The sequence below is a fragment of the Melanerpes formicivorus genome, unplaced genomic scaffold (genome assembly GCF_026170545.1).
Source record: "Melanerpes formicivorus ecotype bairdi unplaced genomic scaffold, bMelFor1.0.p_v2 SCAF_21, whole genome shotgun sequence".
Taxonomy (NCBI): domain Eukaryota; kingdom Metazoa; phylum Chordata; class Aves; order Piciformes; family Picidae; genus Melanerpes; species Melanerpes formicivorus.
Window position 1 is genome coordinate 1,271,251 of NW_027142373.1, and position 23,503 is coordinate 1,294,753.

At 53.0% G+C, this 23,503-nt stretch overlaps 2 protein-coding genes across 3 annotated transcripts in view; one reads left to right on the forward strand and one right to left on the reverse strand.

The window, feature by feature from the left end:
* Positions 1-1,313, reverse strand: part of RLF (RLF zinc finger) — a 40,197-nt gene extending 38,884 nt beyond the window's left edge. For both annotated transcript variants that reach the window (XM_068150948.1, XM_068150947.1), the window contains exon 1: positions 1,153-1,313. In XM_068150948.1, the coding sequence (XP_068007049.1) occupies positions 1,153-1,305 (153 nt within the window). In that variant the 5' untranslated portion in view covers positions 1,306-1,313. The remainder of the gene's footprint in view (positions 1-1,152) is intronic.
* An 8,779-nt stretch (positions 1,314-10,092) lies between these two features.
* XYLT2 (xylosyltransferase 2) lies at positions 10,093-23,107 on the forward strand. Its single transcript, XM_068150950.1, has 11 exons — positions 10,093-10,236; positions 15,461-15,932; positions 16,395-16,570; positions 16,882-17,084; positions 17,484-17,564; positions 17,699-17,915; positions 18,330-18,506; positions 19,382-19,644; positions 19,751-19,946; positions 20,376-20,709; positions 21,031-23,107. Exons 1-11 carry the CDS (start codon positions 10,102-10,104, stop codon positions 21,351-21,353), a joined length of 2,577 nt encoding a protein of 858 aa, XP_068007051.1. The 5' UTR covers positions 10,093-10,101; the 3' UTR covers positions 21,354-23,107.
* The last annotated feature ends 396 nt before the right edge of the window (positions 23,108-23,503 follow it).

The following is a 23,503-nucleotide window of genomic DNA, read 5'->3' on the forward strand; positions in this document are numbered from 1 at the left end:
TTGCTTCAATGTTCTGAGGCAGTGAATGCCACTGGAAACAATGTCACAGATCTTAACAGCAAACTTAGCTTGGACATACAGGAGTAGCAGCATCCTGCAGTTTGAGAAGAAGGTGTTTCGAAACCTCACAAAGAAAGTCCTTGTGGTGTTTCAGTAAGCCATGGGCTAAACATCCTCCCAGAATGGGATGACAAAACACAAAACCTAGGGATGAGAAATGAAAGACTGAAGAACAGTATCACTTGTCTAGAAGGCACCAACAGGATTTTTTTTTCCTCATCTAGCATCAAATTTTGCCATTCAGCATTCAAATATAGGAGGTGTATCATCTGAGATATGCTTAAGCCAGCTTGTAAAACTTTTCATTTTAGAAATCACAGTATCTTGAGATCCATCAGGGACACCTGTCCAACCCTGCAATCTGTTATTCAACCTCATGGCTGACAGTAAATGATGCTGTGGGGAAAGCAAAATCTAACCAACCACTGGAAAAAAATTACTTAAGAATAAGTTATGTCCATCACTGCAATTTTAAGCAAGTTCAGCTCTTCCGAAGCTAGAGGCTAGATTCAGAAACTGATGATCCTTAGCCTGAATTGCATTAACCAAGTATTCAGACAAGATCATTGCACTGCAAATGCTCATTCAGCGACCTAAGTGAACTGCAGGCCTCTACAAACCAGCAAGCTCTGCTTATTCCACAGCAGATCCCAGGCGAGGTGGAACGCATAGTTCTGATCCGGAAACAAGTGAAGAACAGAAAGGCAAAGGTCTAAGACCCGAGCCAAACCGCACTCAGAAAACGCGGTGTGGCCCGCCTGCCCCACAGAACCCCCCACGCGTTAGCAGACGTCCGGGCCCGAGGCACTGCCAGTGCCCAAAAGCGAGCGGCTCCCTTAGCGCAGAGCTCGGTCACAGGCTGGCAGCAGAGCGCCCACGGGAGCACCCCTCGGGCACGACGCGCGCGTACCCCACTCGGTAGCGGCGCACATCGTCTCGAGTCCCGCGCCGCGACATCGCCCAAGCAGCGAGGGAAAGTCCCCGGAGGGGAAGCCCTTGGCCGCTGGCCCCCGGGCCTGCTTCGGCCCCATCCCTGCCGCCTGGCACCCGGCCCGCAGCCCGGGCCGCGGCCCACCTTTGCCTAGCCCCTACCTGGCAGAAGCCCCGACAGTAAGCCCGAGACGAAGCCTCTGACACCTCCTGCTCGCGCAGCTCCGTCTGTAGCTGCCAGAGGCGGGCTCGGAGCGCCGCCACCAGCCGCTGCATCTCAGGCCGCGGAGCCGCCTTGGCCTCAGCGTCCGCCATCTGCACCCGGCCCCACTGCGCGTAGGCAACGATCACGTGACTTGCAGCCGCTGACCTCATCGTCCCGGGACGGCGTCACGTGACGCGTCGCGCGTCGCTGCCCGCGCCAGCCGCCGTCGGGGGCGCGAGCGTGTCACGTGACGCGTCGCGAGACGGCTCCCAGCGCGTGTGCGGGCGGTGGGCGTGCCGCCGCGCGCCTCAAGGCCCCGGCCCTGACCCCAGCTAGCGGCGGCCTGCGCGGGGCAGCGCAGCGCAGAGCTGAGCAGCGCTGAGCGGGAGCCCGCTGGCCCCGGTGCCCCTCTGGCGCTCTCGGACAAAGTGCCAGGCAGGGCTGGGAGCGTTCAGCCCCTTGCTGCTCTTAAGGTAACCCAGAGGTAACCGCAGAGCAGCAATACCTGAAAGGTAATAATGGACGGACACCGGGCAGAGTCAAGTTTTTAATGTGCTTTGAGTTTGCTTTAATCTCTTGTTTAAAAGGATGTTGTCATGACTTGAGGAAGCCCTGGAGGGCTCAGTGCCCAGCCAAATGCGAGAACTAGGAGAACAGCTTTTACAAGAGTTTGAAAGTTGCAGCAAGTCTTCCGAGAAGAGGGCAGGGCAGGGGCAGCTGCGCGGGGCACTGCCAGGAGCTGAGGAGCTGACCTGCCCTGGTCAGAAAACAGACGGGCAAGTGCAGCAGTAGAGGTTGTGAAACCTAGCAGGAAGCAATTGGTGCCAGTAAGGCTTGCTTTTACTGCATGTGGGATGAACGGAATCTCTGAAATCCACCTAGAAGTAGAGGCTGAAATGGTTCTGCTGAAACGGTTCCCTAATCTGCTGGCAGGCATTTAGGCTTCTTTTTATTTGTCTTGCTTCAGAATTGGACTCAGTGATCTTGAAGGCCTTTTCCAACCTGGTTCATTCTGTGTTCTGTAGAAGGAGGGCAGGCAAGCTCCTAGTTCTGCAGGAGAAACATCAGCAGCAAACCCAAACAAACAAAACATGCAATGGATTTAGTCTGGGTGGCTCAAAAGTGTGCTGATTCCTTTATCCCTTGAAAATTCAGGTCAGAGAGGTTCCTGGCTTGTTTATGAGCACATAGTTGCAGTTTCTACCTTCCAGGGAGATGAGAATCTCTCTTTGTCCTTTTCATATTCTGCCTAATTGGGCATGAACAGTGAGCGGGAAACATGCCTCTGTCCACCTGCTGAGACCTGTTTTTCTCCACCTCAGTCTCAGCAAGCCAAATGAGAAAAGGAGAGGACACGAGGGCAAGTGAGTGGAGAAATCAGGAAGACCATCTGAGAGAGCTGGTGGGAAGCTACTTTCCATCATTTCCTAGCAGTCCCAGCTAAGTGGCGAGGTCTTAGCTGACTAGAGACTGGCAAATGTGACACCCATTGACAACAAAGGCTGGAAGGAGGGTTCAGGGAACTGTCTGCATGGCCTGAATGCTCCAGGCTTGGGGTTGAGTGGCTGGAAAGCTGCTGTCAGAAAATGAGCTGGGGGTGACAGCAGCTGAAGATGAGCCAGCAGTGTGCCCAGGTGGCCAAGAAGGCCACCAGCATCCCGGCCTGGATCAGCAATGGTGTGGCCAGCAGGAGAAGGGCAGCAATTGTGCCCCTGTACTGGGCGCTGGTGAGGCCACACCTTGGGTACTGGGTCCAACCCAAATGATTCCATGATTCTAAATGCCTACATATATATGGCTATGTCTTTCTCCACTATCTCGTCTCTAATTCCTGAGCAAAATGTTTGGTGCAACAGCACTTGGACATCTCCCCAACAGTAGGGTTTTCCTTCCACCATCGTAGAGATTGTGGATGTGATCCTGGGCAAGTTGCTGCCGGTAACCCTGCTTTAGCAGGAGCATTGGACTAGATGGTCTCCAGAGGGCCCTTCCAACCCTCTCTGTTCTGTGTTTCTGTGACTTTAGCAGTTGGACTTGGTGACTTTAAAAGTCTTTTCTCACCAGAATGATTCTATGATTCTGTGACTCCGTTGACCTGTCTCTTGTTATGAATTGCATATCTGCATTGCACTGACTCCATTACTCTGAGTGTGTCATCTCCTTGCAGACTCTGCCTGTCCTAGGAGGTTGGATGTGCTGGAACACCATTGCAAGTGTAGCAGAAGAGAGCTGAGAACATTTGTGGTGGCCTGCCCCCTTATTTCGACACTCTTCCTGACAATAGCACAGATGGCATCAACATTCAGAAGCTCTCTGCACTGTGAGCCTGGCTGTATCGTTAGAGTTGTTCCCTTTTTAAACACTCTTCTTACAGGCATGGTAGAGATGATTCATCTCCCTTTTAATGTTAACCAGCTTGGACAGGATTAAATTTATCTTGCTTTGTTCTAGTAAGCATTCCTGTCCTACACATGGTGCAAATCAACTGTCCTTCCAACTTGAAAGAGCTTGAGAGTGTAGGACCTTCCAATATGTTGCTTTTGTTCTTGGGGGAGTTGTTGCCATTGTGCTCGCAGGAAGAGAAGGGAAGTTGAAAGCTCTTTTCATGGCCAGTTCTTTCCATACTTGCTTCAGCTGGGGCATTCATGTTTGTTCACAGAATCACTGAATTGTTATGGCTCTTCTGGCTTGCCTGGCTTTAGGTTACTCCTTACATTTGCTGGCTCTTCTGGATGCCGAACACTAATTTGTCCCTCTGGCACCTTGACAGCACCACTCAGCTTGGTGCCATCTGCACACTGCTGATGGTGCCTGGATCCCTCTGTCTGTAGCAGTGATAAAAATATTGAACAGAACAGGTCCCAGCATGGACCCCCGAGGGACACCACTGTCACTGCTCTCCATCTGGACTACTTCTGGTTTTTTGCCTTTTGCCATCAGTGCGAGTTGAGTTGGGTTCTCTGGAAGAGTTTAGTACCTGGGGCTGGAGGCACCATTTCTTTCAGCTTCAGAAGAAGATGGAAGAGGAAGGGGATGAAGTGGGGCTTGGGTTTCTTTGGGTTAGGTTTTCCAGGTCCTTATTGCTAGGGCTTGGGGTTAGGATTGGGGTTCGCGACGCTACGGCACCGGCGGTGAATCCATAGCGACGCTGGCGCACGCGCGTGCGTACGCGCACACACAGGCGGCTACGGCGCACGCGCTGTAACCATAGTGATGCTGGCGACGCTGGCCCGCGGGTGCGAACAGCCCCGCGCTCCGGCGCCTGCGCTGAATCCCTGGCCGCGCTCGAGTCAGTCTCTCTCTCTCTCCCTCTCCCTCTTCCCCTCTCTACACGAAGAATTTTCGAGCATTTCCAGCATTCGGCGCAGATAGGCTGCAGCGGTGAGCGCCGACGGGGCGGCACATGCCGCCGCACAGCTGCAGTGCCGACCATTACGCAGGCGGTGGCAGCACTGAGCAATGCCCTGGGCGTGGGGAGCCGCTCGGCTCGGCCCTGCTCAGAACGTTTTCTATTTAAATTAAAAGGCACAACACATACAAGCCACTATTTTTAACTTGTATAGACACAGGCTGTATTTATATTCCAAGCCCCTGTGTGACTTTTTTTCCCCCCCTTAATTCTAAAAGCCTTTAAAAAATAGAGGAGATACAGGAGGGGCCACTTCAACATCTTTTTTACATATCAATTAATACAATTCTTCACTATCCAGATGAAAATGAGAGGTTCTTCTCCGTATTGCTTCATACCAATACTTACATTTTGAAATAGCTTATGATCCCCACCGAGGATTTTCAGCATTTGGGGGGGGGGGGGGAGTGCCCCCATCCCTCACCTGCTCCTCTGCTGCCTCATCCCCCTGCACCACATGGCATAATCAGTCCACCCAGAATCCCCCCCACTCCTTTTGATTCACCCCCATTCACCCCCCAGCCTAAAGTGCAAAATTGTTTTAGCATCATAGAATTGTTGGGGTTGGAAGGGACCTCAAGGATCATCCAGTTGAAGAGGGAAGGGGCTGAAACCAGTCCCCCCCAGACAGGAGTCTGAGAGTGGTAAGCTGGAGTCAGCTGGACCTACTTCAAGAAAGAATTCTTGAAGGTGCAGGAACAGGCTGTGCCAGTGTGCTGGAAGATGAGCTGCCGGGGCAGACAGCCAGCCTGGATGGGCCATGAACTTCTGAGTGAATTAAGGGAAAAAAAGAGGATGTATCATCTGTGGAAGGAAGGAGATGTTACCCATGAAATGTTTAAGGATGATGCTAGGTCATGTAGGAAAAAAATTAGAGAGGCAAAAGCCCATTTAGAGCTTAGATTTGCCACTGCTGTGAAGGACAACATAAAATGCTTTTACAAATATATTACTGCCAAGAGGAGGGGCAAGGACAACATCCACTCCTTGGTGGACACAGATGGAAACATGTCTCAAGCTGTGCCAGGGGAGGGTTAGGCTGGATGCTAAGAAGTTCTTCACAGAAAGAGAGACTGGCCATTGGAATGGGCTGCCTAGGGAGGTGGTGGAGTCACCATCACTGGAAGTGTTTAAGAAGAGACTGGATGAGGCACTTGGTGCCATGGTTTAGTTGATTAGATAGTGTTGGGTGATAGGTTGGACTTGATGACCTCAAAGGTCTTTTCTAACCTGTTTAATTTTATTCTATTCTCTCTACTCTACTCTACTCCAACCACCCTGCCATGGGCAGGGACACTCATACTAGATCAGGTTGCCCAGAGCCACATCCAGCCTGGCTTTAAAATCTCTCAAGGATGAGGCTTCTACCACCTCCTTGGGCAACCTGTTCCAGTGACTCACCACCCTCATGGTGAAGAATTTCTTCCTAACATCCAATCTGAATCTACCCATTTCTATTTTTTTTGCCATTCCCCCCAATCCTGACACCCTAAAAGTCCCTCACCCACCCCATTTTCCCCCTTTTTCCCCTCAAATCCCAGAGTACCTGGAGTCTCCTCCCACCCCACCCACTCCCCTTTTTAATCCCCCCCAGGAAAGGCAGAAGCCCCAGGCTGAGCCCCTCTGGGCTGAGGGATCCTCTTCTCATCTCTGGTGAGTGCCCATGGTGCACAATGGGTGGTGGTGACAACAAAGGCCAGGGGGCCTGGTGGCCCCCTGGTTGTTAGGAACAGGATTGATGACTACTCCAATATCACCTATGGGTGCTGACTAGGCCTCCTTACTGGGGCTGAGCTCCTCTGTGTGGTATCTTGGCTGGTGAGGGTCTTGCCCCCAGCTCTGGGATGGGTGCAAAAATGGTGGTGGTGGAGCAGGAGCTGTTTAGTCAGATGATATTATGTTAGTTATACTATTTTAACCTGGAGGCCCCTTCAGTCTGCTCTCATCATTCAATAATCTCTGCTTTTGTGCCTCATTTACAGACCATTTCTTCCCCCTCACTGCTTCTTTTCAGAAATAAGGAAGGACAGGAGGAAAAAAAGCAATAAAGCATATGTAGAAAATGCATTCACTTATCAGTCAGCTCTGAAGAGGGGCAGGTTGGAAAGTGAGAATTACTTCTTATAAGTCACAAGACAAATTTCATAAAGAACAGACACAAAAATCTTTCTCCACTGTGGTTATGTTTCATAGTGGTAAATGCAGAGGGGGGGAAAAGAAGTTCAAACTCATTCTGTGGGAAACCCCAGGAGAATCCAAACCTAACCTTACAGCTAGCCTTAGAGCTCCTCTTTGGAAAACTATTGCTGTTAGGACCTACAAATCCAACATCCTCTGTCAGCAAACAGCTTACCTCCAGGTAAGACCTCCATGATGAGCTCAAGGTTTCTTTTATCCTGAAAGCTGTAAAACATTTTCACTACCCAGGCTCCATCTGCTTCAACCAAAAGCTCTTTCTGCTCAGGAGCTACCTAAAATTTATTGTAGACGTATTTATTACTAAAGGACAACTTAAACACTCCAATAAGGAGCATGGGATTATCTCCCTAGTCCTACAATGTATTTCTATCTTCTTTTGCCAACAAACTACTTTCCATGCTCTGCTCTGTTGTTCATAATGGGGAAGGGTCTGGAGAAATGGGCTGAGGAGCAGCTGAGGGAGCTGGGTTGTTTAGCCTGGAGAAGAGGAGGCTGAAGGGAGACCTCACTGCTCTCTGCAGCTCCCTGAAAGGAATCACAGAATAGGTTGGATTGGAAGGGACCTCCAAAGGTCATCTAGTCCAAACCTTCACAGTGAGCAGGGACATCCTCCATACACAACAGTTTCAATTGTATAAATAACCTGATTTCAGACTTTGAAAACTTATGGTTTTATATCTTTTAGTGAGTTTTTCTACTCACTCAGGTAGTTGGGTAGAAGGGAGAAAGGAACACAGTAAGCATATAATAAGATTGTACAGGGGAAGATTAAGAATGCCACACTAGTCAGAAAAGACACAAATTCTGACTTACTCTGAAGTCTGTCATTTTGAGGTAAAAATTTGCTCAAATGTTATACTTAGCTGCAAGCAGAGACAGTGATTAAAGCCTCAAAGAAGAATCAACAGCTATAGATTATAACTAACAGCTATAGATCATTTTTCAGGATGTGAGAAGAATGCTGTGTACTCTTCAAAGTAGAGTGTACTGACTTGGATGACCACAATCCTCCCATGGATTGCTTCCTTAGATGCTTATCTGGGCTGAGACAACCATTACCTTCATCTCTCCTCTCTCTCTCTCTTGAGCAGCACATTTTGCCAGGCTCCCTATCCTGACATGCTGCCATATAAAGTGGTTGTGATCAAGACAAACCTGGACAAAGGAAAAGGGCAAGAAATGAAGATAAATGGGGGAGGGAAGGATAAGCTAAGAAGGACCAGTACTGCTCAGCCATGATGAGGGAATGACAGAGGACTGGTTTGGAAGGCAGGAAGATTCTCCAGGAAGATTTCTCCAGGAACGGCATGAGATTGAACACATCCAAGTGCCGGATTCTGCACATTGGCCACAACAACCCCATGCAGTGCTACAGGCTGGGGTCAGAGTGGCTGGAGAGCAGCCAGGCAGAGAGGGACCTGGGGGTACTGGTCGATGGTAGGCTGAACATGAGCCTGCAGTGTGCCCAGGCAGCCAAGAGGGCCAATGGCATCCTGGCCTGCATCAGGAACAGTGTGGCCAGCAGGAGCAGGGAGGTCATTCTGCCCCTGTATACTGCACTGGTTAGGCCACACCTGGAGTACTGTGTCCAGTTCTGGGCCCCTCAGTTTAGGAAGGATGTTGACTTGCTGGAACGAGTCCAGAGAAGAGCAACAAAGTTGGTGAGGGGTTTGGAACACAAGCCCTATGAGGAAAGACTGAGGGAGCTGGGGTTGCTCAGCCTGGAGAAGAGGAGACTCAGGGGTGACCTTATCACTCTCTACAACTACCTGAAGGGAGGTTGTAGACAGGCTGATGATGGTCTCTTCTCCCAGGCAGCCAGTACCAGAACAAGAGGACACAGTCTCAGGCTGCGCCAGGGGAGGTTCAGGTTGGATGTTAGGAAGAAGTTCTATACAGAAAGAGTGATTGCCCATTGGAATGGGCTGCCCGGGGAGGTGGTGGAGTCGCCGTCATTGGAGGTGTTCAGGAGGAGACTTGATGGGGTGCTTGGTGCCATGGGTTAGCTGTTTGGGTGGGTTGGATTGGTTGATGGGTTGGACACGATGATCTTGAAGGTCTCTTCCAACCTGGTTTGGTTTATTCTAATAAAGGTGTTTTGGGCAGCTTAGGCAGCATTCGTACTGCCAGCTGCGTCTATTTCATGGGCTGGGTTGCATGGAGGAATTGCACTGAGTCACTGAAAAAGATCCTAAATGTGCTTAGATAGAGGCTTTTGCAATAAAAGCTACGTGAATTGCCAAAGGCCACTGCTTGCTTGCTTTTTTTCTTTAACTGAAACGTTTCTCACTTTGTTCTCATTTCCAGAAGGTTTTCACTGCATTCCCAGGGCAGTTAGAGGCTTGCTCTGGCTGTATTTAATATCCATAAATTCTCATCAAAATCTTTGCAGCACAGCAAGGAAAAAAAAAACAAAACCCTACCCGAAAAAAACCAAATACAAAATCACAAGCTGCTTTATATTAAGTAGGAACTTGAAATCTTACAGGAACTGTATTTTTTATGGCAAATTCGTCTTCTTTTTTTCTTTTGGTGTTATTCCAACTAGTACTTTTTCACCACCTGAGCGTCACAGTTGTGACTCAAAGCTCAGCATTTGGGAACAAAACCAAGTATTACAAACCTGCTGCATCTTGTCTGGCCAAACTCTTCGCAGAGCAGGAGAACCACAGGGGCCAAGAGTCACAGAGCAGCAGACACCAAGCCTAGGGAGAAGTTAATTTCCTCCAAGCAAGCTCTAAGGGAGAAGGTAAAGGTGGTCAGAGTCCCCAGGGCTGCGCTTTGCAGCGGCTTACCACAGTGACATTCTTGCCCCCATCTGCTAAAGGAAATTCGTTTCTGAGCCACTCGCAGTGAGGAATTCGGTTTCCAACAGCTTCACATTCTGGTACCAAAGCATCCCCCTCTGTGTCAGGGTTTGTGGCTGAGGCCGAACACTGATCTGCAACTTGTCGTCAGGCAAAGCAGTTACGCTCCCTGGAGACAAAAAAAAAAGGAAAGAAAACAAAAGAAAGAGACAACCTTAAAAACAAGACCAAGACAAACCCCCAAAGCCGTTTTTCAGGAAGCCCTCTCCATTAACCCCCTGCGTGCCGAAGTTCCCTTCCCTTGTGGCTCCCGGCTGGCCAAGAGCGGCGGCACCCAGGGCCGGACGCGCTCACGCTCTCGCACACAGCCGCGCTCCCCTCGCGCGCACGCGCATCCCCCGGCAGAGCCGAGCCCCGCCCCGCCGGGACGTGCACGCGGGAGGCGCGCGCAGGCGGAGCGCGCCCTCTGCCGCGGCGCTGCCGCCGTGACGATGGTGGCCAGCGGGCGGGCGCGGAAGCTGGCACGGCGGTACCGGGTGGCGGTAGCCACGGCCCTTGCAATACTCCTGCTCCAAGGACTCGTCCTCTGGACCTCCGCCGGCCTCGACGAGGAGGGTCCGGTCGAGGTAGCGCTGGGGGGCAGGCCGGACCGGCGGCTCGGGGCCTGCCGGCGGGGGCAAAACGGATGGGGAGGGTACGGGGAGAGCCGAGGGACGTAGACGGGATGATAGAGGGGCTTGTGGGGCTTTGGGGAGCCATGGAGGGCCTGGGACGGAGGGGCAGGGGCAGGGACAGTGAAGGGCTGAGATCGATGTGGGAGGCAGGAGAGGTGGTGCGGGGCTTGGGGTGCGCAGGGGGCCGGGGGGGGGTCGTAGCAGAGTGGTCCTGGGAGGGGACTCTGGCCGGGGAGGGGCCCTTGCATCGGGGTCTTTGGGGAAGCCGTGCCCAAAGAGCTGGCATGTCCTCGTCGCTCTGGAGTTGGGAAGGGACATGAAGGGGGTCTGCCGTCATCCCTCCCGGGCTGTCTCTGTGGGTCTGGAGAGGCCCTTGTCCAGGACGGGGTCTCCTGAGTCGGGGTTCCTGCAGGGCTCGTAGCTGGAGGGCAGCGGGGACCGTGGGGCAGGCAGCGGCGGTGGCCTGTGAAGGGGCTCCGGGTGCAGCAGTGTGGGGTCACAGCGCCGGAGAAGCAGATTGCTGTGGCCCAGGGAGTGTCGGTGGAGGTCTGGCATGAGCCAGAGAACGGTGGGGGGTTGACAGGGATCGAGCTTCTCTGTGTTTTGGGCGATGTTGTGGGAGTCAGTGACACTGAAGCCAGAAATAGGAAAACATAGCGTAGTTCAGAGAGCTGTAGAGAGCATGTACAGCAGCTCAGAAAGTTTGTGGCAGGTAAGGTATAGTAGGTCTGAGGTATCCTGGTGAAGTGTGAGGGTACAAGGACCTCTTGCAGTCATCCATTGTCTTTACACCAAAGCAGTGTGGGGAAACTGAGGCATGGGCTGGTGAAGGTCAGACATGCCCAAGGTCAGACATGGAACAGCTATCAAGAAGAGCCTAGGCCTCTGTAGCATGTTGCTGTCACTCTCAAATGTCTGTGTGGCACCACAGCCCCTCATCTTGAGCAAGAGCCTTGTGGTCCTAGGGCTGTAGAGATTCCCCACAGCCTGCCAACACTCCCCAGGTGGTGAAGTGACATTTTGCAGGGATGATGTGCAGCAAGAGCTCTGAGTTCTGTGGAGACAGGCATGGCTTTAGCATGGTAGCTGTGGCAGAACAGAGTAGATGGCTGTGAGGTGAGAGATGGGGATCTCAAGGGACAGAAGCTCATCCTCTCAATCACAGGGTGCTTCCCTGGTGTGGAGAGTGACACTCTGGTCAGCAGAACTTTTCACAAAACAAGAAAGAATTCCCTGAGAGCCCCTTGCAGGGGGGATGGTCTCTAAGGCAACCACTCACTCAGCAGATGAATGCCCAGCCTCAGGTCTCCTCTTGGGCCGCTGGGAACAGCCATGGGCAGCTTCACATGCTGCCATACACCACCACCAAAATACAACTGGGGAATAAATGCCTCAAGGAGAGAGGACACGAATTTGCCTGTTATCCAAAGGCACTGGGAGTGTGAGAGAAGACTGATCTGACTGATCTGGTGTGCTTGGCTGCCCCTTCTTCTTGATCAAATCACTTCACCACTCACAGCTTCCCCTTCCCTGTGCACTATCCTGCACTGCTAGTCTACTGTACTCTGCTCCTGCCCTGCCTAGCCTGCCATGTTGGCTCATTTTGCCTGGTTTCTCCATGTGTCTTCCTAAAACTGAGCTCACAGGTTTGCCTGTCAGTCCCCTCACCTGGAGAAGGGATGGCTTACCACGAGTTGCCTTGACTCCAGGGCTTGGGGATGAGCAAAAATCATGCTGAACTTTACAGGCAGCCCAAACCCATTAGTAAGCTGGGTAAAGTCCAGTTAACCCTTATTTCTTCTAAAATAGCAACATTCTTGGTTTCTGTGCCCTCCTGCAACTTCTGATTTTTTTCAGACCTGAAGGAGACACCATTTCCCTGGGGCATTTCTGGTAAAGCTGGAGAAATCCTCCTGGGACAGCCTTACCTTGCAAGTTGGGAAGGATTTGGGCAACCTTGGAATCTCAGAGTAAATGTTTTCTTCCCCCTAATGGACAGAGCTCTAACCTGGTTCATCCCCACCAAGAATGGGTTGTGGCTTGCTGTAGAGAGAGAAGGGCAGACTTGAGTCCTGCGAATGCTGTGGAGCCTCTGAGTCGGGCGAGCTTGCGTGCCCCTCCAGCATCTTTGTCTGGGGCATTTGCAGCTGCTTGTGCTGCCAGGGTGTCTCCAAAAGGGCTGCTCTGGTCTCTGCCAGTGGCAGCACCCTTTTCCAACCTGCTCAGTTCTTCAAAGCCTGCTGGTTTCCTTTTGGTCCCTTCATGGGGGCAGGAAGAGCTTCCCTTCCTTGGCAGGCTGCATCCCTGATGGGAGCTGAACAGAGACTGAAGATCCTCACCCTTCACCAGAGCGAGTTGCAAACCCTTTGCGCTCTAGCAGCACCAACTGCTCACTTGCTTGTAACTGACTCCAGCTACATCAGACCTACTAGCCCAAACCTCCTTGAGAAGGCTGTGCCAGTTGGATTATGTCACTTGTCTTTCTGAGTCCAATTTCAGGGTCCTGCAGGCTCCTGAGGAGATGCATTAGGGCATGCAGACAAGCAGAAGCTGAATCAGTCTCCATCTACCCAGGTTGACATGGAGTTTCCTACCTCCATGAAGTCAGATTATCTTGTTCCACTGGGATCAAACACCACAATCTCTGTCCAGGCTGACCAAGGGGAGAGGAAAATCCTGCCAGTGCTTAGCCATTCAATGACAGCATCCCTGTTGCCAACAGCACAAGCCTATCTGCACACAAAGATGAGAGCCCAAGGAACCAAAGCGATCCTGCCTCTGTTGTGATGACACTGACAGCTACTGAATGAGTGTAGGAGCTTCCTGGATCACTAGATCTGCAGTGGATCTGGCAACAGGAAAACACAAAGTGTCTTTGTGGATTTTTAGAACCCAGTCATGTTTCTTCCCCCACTTTGCCTCCTGCCTCTTTCCTTCCAGGCAGGAGGCGCTGCCTCTCTGGAGCCTGTGTGTTGGTGTACTCAGTGTGCTGTGGCTGCCAGAGAAGCTTCCTGTGTAGCATCTTTCAGCTTTGCTGTTGTCCCTTGGTTTTTGTTTTTCCCTGCAAAGGCTTATTTTTAAGGGGCTGTCTCTAGCCATTTGACTTGTGAGGTCTGAGGCTCTGCTGTTGCAACTGGCAATCAAGCGTCCGAGTTCCTCTGGTGACTGGAGAAAATATGGGCAGTACTTTTGTATGTGGCAGGCACCAGTCAGTCAGCTTAAGGGGGAGTCCTGCAGGGTGTTAGCTCTGCTCCTTACAATGGAGAGCTCGGAGATGTCGTCACAGTCAGACCTGTGCTGGGAGTGGGCTGCAGGTAGATACCTGACCTAGAGCTCTGTGATTCTCTGGGGACAGTGGTGTCATATCAGGGGACCCAGGATGGGAGAAATGACTTCTGGCTGGTGCCTGGAGTCATCTACATGTGTTGGCAGCAGGGAGAAGTTGCAAAAGTCCTACATACTAGTCTTAAATGTATCAGAGTAACATGGCTAGAGCTGTTCCTTGCCAGGCTAGGGTGAAGGATCACTCTGCTGTGGTGCAGCAATTTGAAGCTATTGAGTTGGTTAACTGGCAGCTCTGGAAAGGCTGGTGGTGCTTCTGATGACTGCCTGGCTGGGGAAGGCAGCTGCCTGTGCTCCTGCTCCTTGTAGGGGACAAACAGGACTGTTCTCTAAGGGTGGGCATGGCATGGAGGCTGTCCTCTGAGCCAGGTGTGTTGGAGAGGGGAGGCTTTGAGTGGGGACGATGAATCTCTTCGTACAGGAATGGGGATAAGCCCTTGGAAAAGATTCCCTCCCTACTCCTGTGATGCTCAGCAGAGAAAACAGGTTTATAATTCTTGAGCAGATGGTCCTGTGTGGTGACAAATGAATGCTCTGCTGCCTGTCTTGGGCTGCCTGTGACACCTGTCTGAGCAGAAGGGGCTCAGCTGATCCTTGCTGATGCTAGCTTCTTCAAAGTTAAAAGTTTTGGCTTGGTCCCGTCCTTGCTAGCCATGGTTTTCAGGTTGTGCCACCCTAACATGGGTAGTTGAGGGACGCTGGAGCAGGCAGGTCTTGCCAGATGGTGTGATTTCTCCTGGCCTTGGTCTTCCCAGCAGTGACACTCATGAAAGGACTTGTGCAGGGGGCTGATTTGGTGCTGGTATTCTTGTGAAGCACCTGCCCATCTTTGGAAGATAACCACTGCCTAGGAGCAGTCCCTGATGTGCCTCATGTGGTGTCCAGCCCAGCAGCTGTGTAGAGAGCATTTTGAGTGCATTTTGAGGGAGCCCTGGGAGGCCTGGCTGGAGCAGGCAGGTGCTGTTGATCAGAAGTGTGCTGGGGGCATACAGCTCTGGCCCTATGTGCACGACTCGCTATGAGCATGGCTCTTGCAGGCATCCAAACTTCCCAACCCCTCTCTCCCCAAGGCTGACTCATTTTTGTTCATTGGCTAGTCTGGCAGAGGTAACAAAGCACAATTAACTGCTCCCTTCATATGGCCACTGGGCTCTGCAGGACAGTTTTCTAGGGAAGCTGGCAGTCGCAGCGCATGTGCCAGCCCAGCATGGGAGACTGGGGCCCAGGGAAGGGATCACAGGCAGGACCTCATTCAATGCTTTTCCAGTGGTGTTTAGCCCCAGAGAGTACAGCTGCAGCCACCTGGGACCCTGCTTGGACTTTCAGCATGGACATGGCCTCCATTTGACTCCTGTTAAAATAACCACCTCCACCCAGAGCAGCCCTTTGCTTACCTCCACTGCCTGGAATGCCCCTGCTGATGTCGGACTCCTGAGAGTGGCTGATGCAAGCAGCTGACCTGGCAGAGGTCTTTGTCGGCCTTAGGTACTGCAGTGGTGGAGTCTGCAAATCAAGGCCTCCCTTGCTGACACCTAGGCAGCTGTCCCTGTGAGGGGACATAAGACCACACAGAGAGGTGCTGTAGAGTGTTAAGTCTGGGGGGTTAGGTGGCAGAGGGATGGTGTAATGTCCTTTGCTGCACAGTTGACTGCTTTCAGAGCAAGGACTTGGACAGCTGCTCACTCATGTTGCAGCACTGAGCAACATGAGACCTGGGAGCATCAAGCTCTGGGAACAGGGATGCCCCAAGAAGTGTGTTGGCAGAACTAAGGGAAGGTGGGCCCAAGCTAATGCTGTCTGTCCTCTTTTCTGCATCTGCCTGCAAATGGAACAGGAGCAGCAGAAAAAAAGCAGGTTGCCTGAGAGCAGCGACAGCTCCAAGGACTCGGACAGCTCTGCCGGGCGCAGAGGCAGCACCAGCCGGAAGCATGGGCGGTGGCGGGGCCGGCCGGACAGCCCTGGGGCGATGGCGTCCAAGGTGATGAGAGCTGTCACAGCAAGACACAAGCCAGGGTGGAGGCTGCCAGCCCTGCTGGACTCCTCCAGCCGCAGGAACCTGTCAGAGATGCACAGGGAGGCCCAGCTGGCCATCTTCCAGCAGGGCGACACAGGCAGCGTGGAGGGGGCTCCTCAGCCCACCGAGAACAGTTTTACCCCAAAATGTGAAATCACAGGGAAAGATGCCCTCTCAGCACTGGCTCGGGCCAGCAGCAAGCAGTGCCAACAGGAGATCGCCAACGTGGTGTGTCAGCACCGGGCAGGCAACCTCATGCCCCAGTCCGTGCCTCGCCACTGCCAGCTCTTGGGTGAGTCCTGCTGGGAGGCTTCCAGGAATTCTGGCCATCAGAAATATTCCATCCAGATGTGAGGGACACCTTCCTTATGTCACCAACTTGTCCCCAGCCTGGTAAAAGCAGCATCAATCTGTTACAGATTCTGAGATTACCACTGCCACTGTAATCCAATCAAAACTACCATCCTCCTTGAGGAGGAGTGCCTGCAGAGGTCAGACCCGGGCCCAGCTGCATCTTCTGTATTGGTGGGCCAGAGAAGGACCCCCACCTCTTTACAAAGGCAACCCTGTCAGTTTAACACAAGGGGCTGCATGTGCCACCATGCACTGGCACTGCAGCGTGATGGGGTTTGCTTGAGGATGAGCTCTTCCCTGCTGTCCTCTGCCTTGCTCAGGTTTCCCTGATTCGTCAGGAGCTCAGGGTGGTGGATGCTAAGGTTGGGCATGGCTGACTAAGCTCTCCCTCCCTGTGCAGGCAAGGTCAGCCCTGTCATCCAGTGGGATGAGAGCCAGCTGCAGCAGGTGCCCCCCAGCAAGCCTGTGCGCATTGCCTACATGCTGGTTGTGCACGGCAGGGCCATTCGCCAGCTGAAGCGGCTCATCAAGGCTGTGTACCACCAGCAGCACTTCTTCTACATCCACGTTGACAAGGTGTGTGGCAGGGGCAAGAGGAGTGGGGGCACTAACAGGCTGGGTCAATGGGATGGAGTGCAGAGCTGGGATGTGGGTGGAGGAGGTCACTGGGCAGGGTTTGTCCTTGCTGTTCATGGAGCTGCGACCCTCCCAGCCCAGTTTCTGCAACCGAGCAAAGCAGCCTCTATCCCTCTGCACAGAGCAGTCTTGTCTTGCTGCTTCCCTGTCTGTGGAAGCTGTTGTAAGCGGTGGCATTCAGGTGGCAAAGAGGGCATGTACCCCCTGGGGAGGTGAGCTCTCTCATGAGCATGAGGTGTGTTCCTTGGCAGCGCTCCAACTACCTTCATCGAGAGGCAGTGGAGCTGGCCCAGCATTACCCCAACATCCGTGTAACACCCTGGCGCATGGTGACCATCTGGGGAGGTGCCAGTCTGCTGAAGATGTACCTGCGTAGCATGAAAGACCTGCTGGAACTTGCTGAGTGGCCCTGGGACTTCTTCATCAACCTGAGTGCCACTGACTATCCCACGAGGTGAGAAACCTTGCTGGGGCAGTGGAGGATGATGATGTTCATGCTGTGTGAGGCTGCAGAAGCTTCGGGGAGGGGAGGGAAGATCTGGGAGCTGAATGAAGATAGGGTTGGAGATTACACCCAAGTGCTGGCAGTGATGCTCCAGGGCCAGCCTGGTCCCATCTTTGGAGAGGAGCCTAGCCAGTGCCATGAAAGCTGTTTATTCTTTCTCCAGCAGTCTGGGTGTTGCACAGGAATGCACACATGAGACACTGGGCAGCAGAGGTGCCTTGCCTGTCCTCAGCAGCAGGTCATGGGTTTGGTCAGCACCCACTGAGCAGCTTTAGGCTCCTTGTCTGATGGCTCTTGCTGTGTGAACGTTTACTGGGCTGATTTAATGCTTTGTAATTTGCACCTCAGGACCAACGAGGAGCTGGTGATGTTCCTGTCCAAATACCGAGATAAGAACTTCCTGAAGTCTCACGGGCGAGACAATGCCAGGTAATCCCAGACAAAGCTCAGCCAGTGGAGCAGAAAAACGGGACTTCAGAAAAGAACTGAAACAGCTGAGGCAGAGGGAATGCATCCAGCAAAATGAGTGACATTTCTAACCCTTCACCCTTGTCCCGTCCCAGGTTTATCAAGAAGCAGGGCCTGGACCGCCTGTTCCACGAGTGTGACTCCCACATGTGGCGACTGGGCGAGCGCCACATCCCTGAGGGCATCGTGGTGGATGGTGGCTCTGATTGGTTCTCGCTGACACGAAGCTTCGTGGAGTATGTGGTGTACACTGATGACCAACTGGTGTCCCAGCTGCGCCAGTTCTACACCTACACACTCCTGCCAGCTGAGGTGGGTGCTGCCTGCAGGGTTCAGGCCGAATTTTTTTCCTACTGTACTTAACATCTCTGTCCCACTTTGTCCCCACCCTGAGTAGCTGTGAAGGGTGTTGCTGGTTCTGCTTAGAGAGTTCTGTGCCTCTCCTTTGTCCAGACCAAGGCATGAAAGAGGGCAGGGAGGAGCAGACATGGCAAGGGTCATGTTTATATCCAGCCCTGCTTTAGGTCCAGACACCCCTCTGGCCAGATAAGGACCAGTGTGGGCACACAACCTAGTCCCTCACATACTGCCTGCACTGGGAACAGGGATGGGTTTCTGTTCTGAAGCTACGAAGGTCTGTCCTGTTTCTCTGTCAGTGAGGGCAGGTGAATCTCCATTAATCCCCCTGTTCTCCACCAAGTGTCCTGTCTCTTCTCTGCTGTGCAGTCCTTCTTCCACACGGTCCTGGAGAACAGTCACGCCTGTGACACCCTGGTTGATAACAACCTCCGCGTGACCAACTGGAACCGGAAGCTGGGCTGTAAGTGCCAATATAAACACATAGTCGACTGGTGTGGGTGCTCCCCAAATGACTTCAAACCCCAGGACTTCCTCCGGCTACAGGTGAAAAACATCCTCCTTTATCCTGCTCTCTCCCCTCCTGCCTTTTTCTCTCCAAGCTGCCCTGCAGGTGCACCCCTGAGTGCTGTGCCAGCTGCTGTGCATGCCGCCTTGAGTCTCACCCAAGCCCTGCAGGGACAGGAGCAGGAGTGGTTCCCCACCTGCCTTGGGGCTCAGCACAGATGTGGCTGTAAACACAGGCAGAGGGATTACACTATCTGTCCTTCCTAGCAGCCAGGCTTTTGCTTGCAGTGTTGCTCTTCTTCCCATACTTTCTCTCCTGTTCTTTCCCTGCAAATACCCTTTCAGTAAAACCACTTTGGAGCCCTGTTCTCTTTTGGCAGGCCAAAATGACCTGGTGACAAACTGTGCTCTGAGTGCACAGGAGTGTAGACTGAAGAAGGAAGGTTTGGGGGAGATGCACCAAAAAAGAGAAGTTGGCAGGATTTTTGATCAGTCTGGGACTTAAATAGTGTGGGGCTCTGATGCTGCAAGCTGTGCTACATGGCCAGGGCTCTTCAGCAGCTCTCTATAGAATGGGCACCCATCTGAACAGGGATTGCAGCGAAGGAACTAGATCACACGTAGCAGCTTGTGAGCACAGATAGGGGGAGGCAGTGGGAGAGATGGAAACCCATATGCATTACCAGTAGGTATACTGTGTGCTCCCACTGATCCTGTCATAGAGGATCCCATGTAATGGTTGGCTGTGCTTTGCTGATGCTTAGTCTGTGCCCTCAAAGAGGGCAGGATGGGTCCCAGCATGTTTCTTCCTGATCTGTCTCCTTCCTGCTCAGGTGGGAGGGCACACTGTATTCAGTATTCAGTATTCCTAAGGGGTGCAGACAACACTGTTAGACATCTCTCTGCTCTTGCAGCAACTCTCCAGACCCACCTTCTTTGCCCGCAAATTTGAGTCGACAGTGAATCAGGAGGTGCTGGAGATCCTGGACACACACCTCTATGGCAGCTACCCCCCCAACACACCAGCCTTGAAGGCATACTGGGAGAATGTCTACGACCGTGTTGATGGGCTCAGTGGCCTCAGTGATGTCACCCTCACCTTTTACACAGCCTTCTCCAGGCTGGGGCTCCACAAAGCTGCAGCCACACCGGCAGTGAAGGCCGACAAGCTCTGCAGGTGGGGTATTTTTCTGTGGGCTGAAGCCAGGCTCTGAGTGGTGGCCTGCATCACATGCTGAGAGGATGCTCAGATGTGCAACCTCTCTGTCTGTCTCTCTCTCCAGATTTGAGCCCCAGGGCTTCCCATCCAGTGTGCACTTATATTTCTATGACGACCGTTTCCAGGGTTACCTGGTGATGCAGGAAGTGCAGAATTCAGCAACTGGGCAGGCAGAGTTATTGGAGGTGTGGATGATGCCCCAAGGAGCTCTGAAACTGGCAGGTCATGGAGGGCAGGCAAACCGCTTACAAAACCTCGAGGTAAACAGGGCCAGTGTCTCTCACAATGCCTACTTTGCTCCTACACCATGCTGCCCTTCCTTCTCTTCCCAACCTGCATGCTGTGTGGACACAGGGACGTGCTGCTGCTGTTGAGTCTGAGAGCAAACCTTTGTCCAGGAGTTTAGCATCTGTGTGTAATGTGGAGCTGATTAGTGGGGAGAAGGCCTGAAGGAGATTTTTTAGGGGGGAAGCTGAGGCTCTGGTGCCCAGCATCTTCAGGAGGCATCACACAGCTGGGTTAGTGCTGGCATATTGAAGGCAGGCAGGAGAGCTGTGGAGGGTGGGGTGTGCATCGCTCTGGGGTGCAAAGTTTATGCTTTCCCTGGTTCAAGGAAATGAAATACAAAACCTGAGCTGACATTGTCTCCCTGCCCAGTCTCCCACTGATGGTGCCTTCTGTCCCTCCAGGTGGGAACAGAGTGGGACCCCAAGGAAAGACTCTTCCGCAACTTTGGAGGTTTGATGGGGCCTTTTGACGAGCCAGTGGCCATGCAGAAGTGGTCACGAGGCCCCAACCTGACAGCCACCGTCGTGTGGATTGACCCCACCTACATCATTGCTGCCTCCTACGACATCACAGTAGATGCTGAGGCAGAGTTCACCCAGTACAAGCCCCCCCTCAATCATCCCCTGCGTCCTGGCATCTGGACCATCCGCCTCCTCCAGTTTTGGGAGCCTCTGGGGGAGAGCCAGTTCCTGGTGGTGCCCCAGACCTTCAACCACAAGCAGCCTCTCAGGAAAGGTGAGGGTGCTCTGGAATCTGGCTGGGTTGGAAGCTTTCCCTGTGGGCAGCCAACACACTTCCCTTTGGGGATGACCTGATAAAGAAGCCATCCTTACCTGCTGGTGTCCCCTTCCCATGTATATCCTAAAACCACTGGACAGCTGTGCGGGTTGGTTAGGTCATCCTGCAGCAGCACCCTTCTCCTTGACTGGAGAAGAACCAGGACTGCAAAGGGACAGAGTGCTAAGCCCCACTGTGAGAGTGGTGGTGGCACTGGCAGCCTGCTGGTATGTTGTTGCACTGTTGATCCCCTCTCTCTTCTCTCCCTGTGATGCCCAGATGACAGCAACTGGCTGCATGGTGGTCCCCCTGGCAACGAGTACATGGAGCAGAGTTTCCAGGGCCTCGGGGGGATCCTCAACCTGCCGCGCTCTGAAGAAGCAGAGGAGGAGGCTGCGCACAAAGCTCAGCTGACGGGCAAGGAGCTGGAGGACTGGGTGGACGATGCCATCGGCACCTTCTGGTCCGTGGCAGATGTCTGCATGGGCAGCCCCTCTGCCTGCACCTCCCTGCAGACCTGCAGCAAAACTTCCTGGAGCTCCCTCTCCCCAGATCCCAAGTCAGAACTGGGGCCTGTCAAACCTGATGGGCGGCTGAGGTAGCAGAGGCAGCCAGTGGGGCGGCAGCAGCCTTGGGAGCAAGGAATATCCTGTCTCCAGCATGAGGGTGTCTCTGGACTACATCACCCCGTGACCTTTGCAGCATAGTCACTCGAGGAAGAGAGAACAGGAATCCAGGCTGGGTAAAACCTCCCATGGGGTATTTGGGCAGAGAGTGAGCTGTGAGGTTAGTTTTGCCCCCTTCTCCCAACAATGGGCATTTGCCGGCCAGGCAGAGCATGTTGGGGTGTCTGGGACTGTGGGAGCATGGAAGGAGCTGTATGTTTGTTATTCCAGGACCTGGAGCCTTGAGGAGTAATGGGGGAGGGAGCTAAGGCTGGTTGATGGGTGGGTTCTGGAGCAACTCAGCATCATGCTGAGCCGTGGGATGGACCTCTGAAGGATTAGACCCTGTCTTGCTGCTGGACCTCTGGGATGACTGGCAGGGGGCGCTAAGGATAGGCAGAAGTAGAATGGGTCAAAGCCTCCTGGGTGCACAGAGCTGCTACTGGCCCAGGACCTGCATCTTCTCCCTTCTATCCCAGCCCTTCAGTTTGTATTTTTATAAATATATATAGAAATATATAGGATGCAAAGTGCAATAGAGACAAGGCCCTGCACTGGCTGGAAGTCCTTGTGTCTCCATCTCCCCTCAGACTGTACCATACTTTGTTCTCTGAGTGTCCTGGCACTTCAGGGCGGGGTGCTGGGTTGTTTACAATTTTTTTAGTTAGTGTTATTACTGTTTTGGTCTTTCTCCATTTCCTGGGGGGGCTACTGGGAAGCAGCACCCTCCTGCCTTCAGGCAGGGTTGGTTGTGGGGTGCTCCCTGCCCCCTGAGGCAGCTGCCCAACTGTGCCAAATGTTTGGAGCTGCCCATGTGTGTTGTTCAACAGCGAGTGGAGGAGCGCGTGGTTCATGGATCAAGTCCAACAGGCTGCTGTACACCTGCCTCTGCCTCCACCTCAGCAAAGGATGCTCCGGTCCCCTGCCAAAATGCCGTCACAGGGCTGGTGTCCTGCTACGGAGAAGACAGCAGTTTGCCATGCTCAGTTGGGTGCCCTGTGCCATGACCCCTTGGCACAACCTTTTCTCCCATATTGGCAGAAGTTCCTGGGGTCTGCTGTGCTTCCCTGGCCAAGAAGCAAAGAGGCAAGACATCTGTCTGTCTGGCTCCATCTGCTCCTTGCCATTTCTGCTCCCCACCTCAGCTCCAGAGGGAAGAGCTTCCCCCTTCCTCACCATCCTCCAACACTGCATCGAGACATCTGGATTTGGTTTTCACACTGGGAAAATGCTTTAGGTCTCGCCTGCAGCCTGGGAAAGGGGGATTGCCCCTGTGCAGAGCGGGGCAGGGGAACTGCTGGAGATGAGCTGGATCCTGTCAAGGAAGGAGCCAGTGGCTGGGAGCCTTGGCCAATTGGGGCGTTGCTATCTCCAAAGCGATGTGCCATCCTTCATCTTCCTTAAAGCCCTGGGCTTCCCCAAGGACCCTGGTGCTGCAGGAAATGTGTTATGAAATAGAGGGGATGGAGATCTTGATGTGTGAGGGCACATACCTGCTGGCACCTCAGCCCATCCCTCCTGCACCCACTGCCTCAGTAATTGTGTGCTGGGGCTATGGAGGAACGCAGCATGAGAGGGGCTGTGCAGGGTCTGGTTCTACTGTAGGGGACAATGCCAAAAACTGTCAGAAGCATTATGTAAAGTTGTCTTAAATATGCAACATCACCACAAATATATCAGTATCTCCATGGTGCAGTGTGTTTGTTTTTTGCAGCATGTGCTGGAAGGGGCAGGAGGAGCTTTTTCATGTGCAAGTTCATCCAGGACACTGGGAGGAGGGTGATGGGGCAGGGGGGACATTGCTCACTTGGATGATAGGTGACTCAATTCCAGACTGTCTTGTTTTCTCAGCCCACGGCTGGAGGGTGGGTGCCCAGGACTGTGCACCCAGGGCCAGGGGCTGGAGCACAGGTACCCCTCGTGTTTTGACCACTGAGCAACAGGAGCTGTCTGTTGGTTTTCTGTGCAGACAGCAGAGCTAGCAGCAAGCAGCCTGCACGCACAGGCTGCCTTATGGTAAAATGTTAATTAGCTAAGCTAACAAACGGTACCTGCCGGTGCCTCCCTCAGCCCAGCCCAGCTTTTCC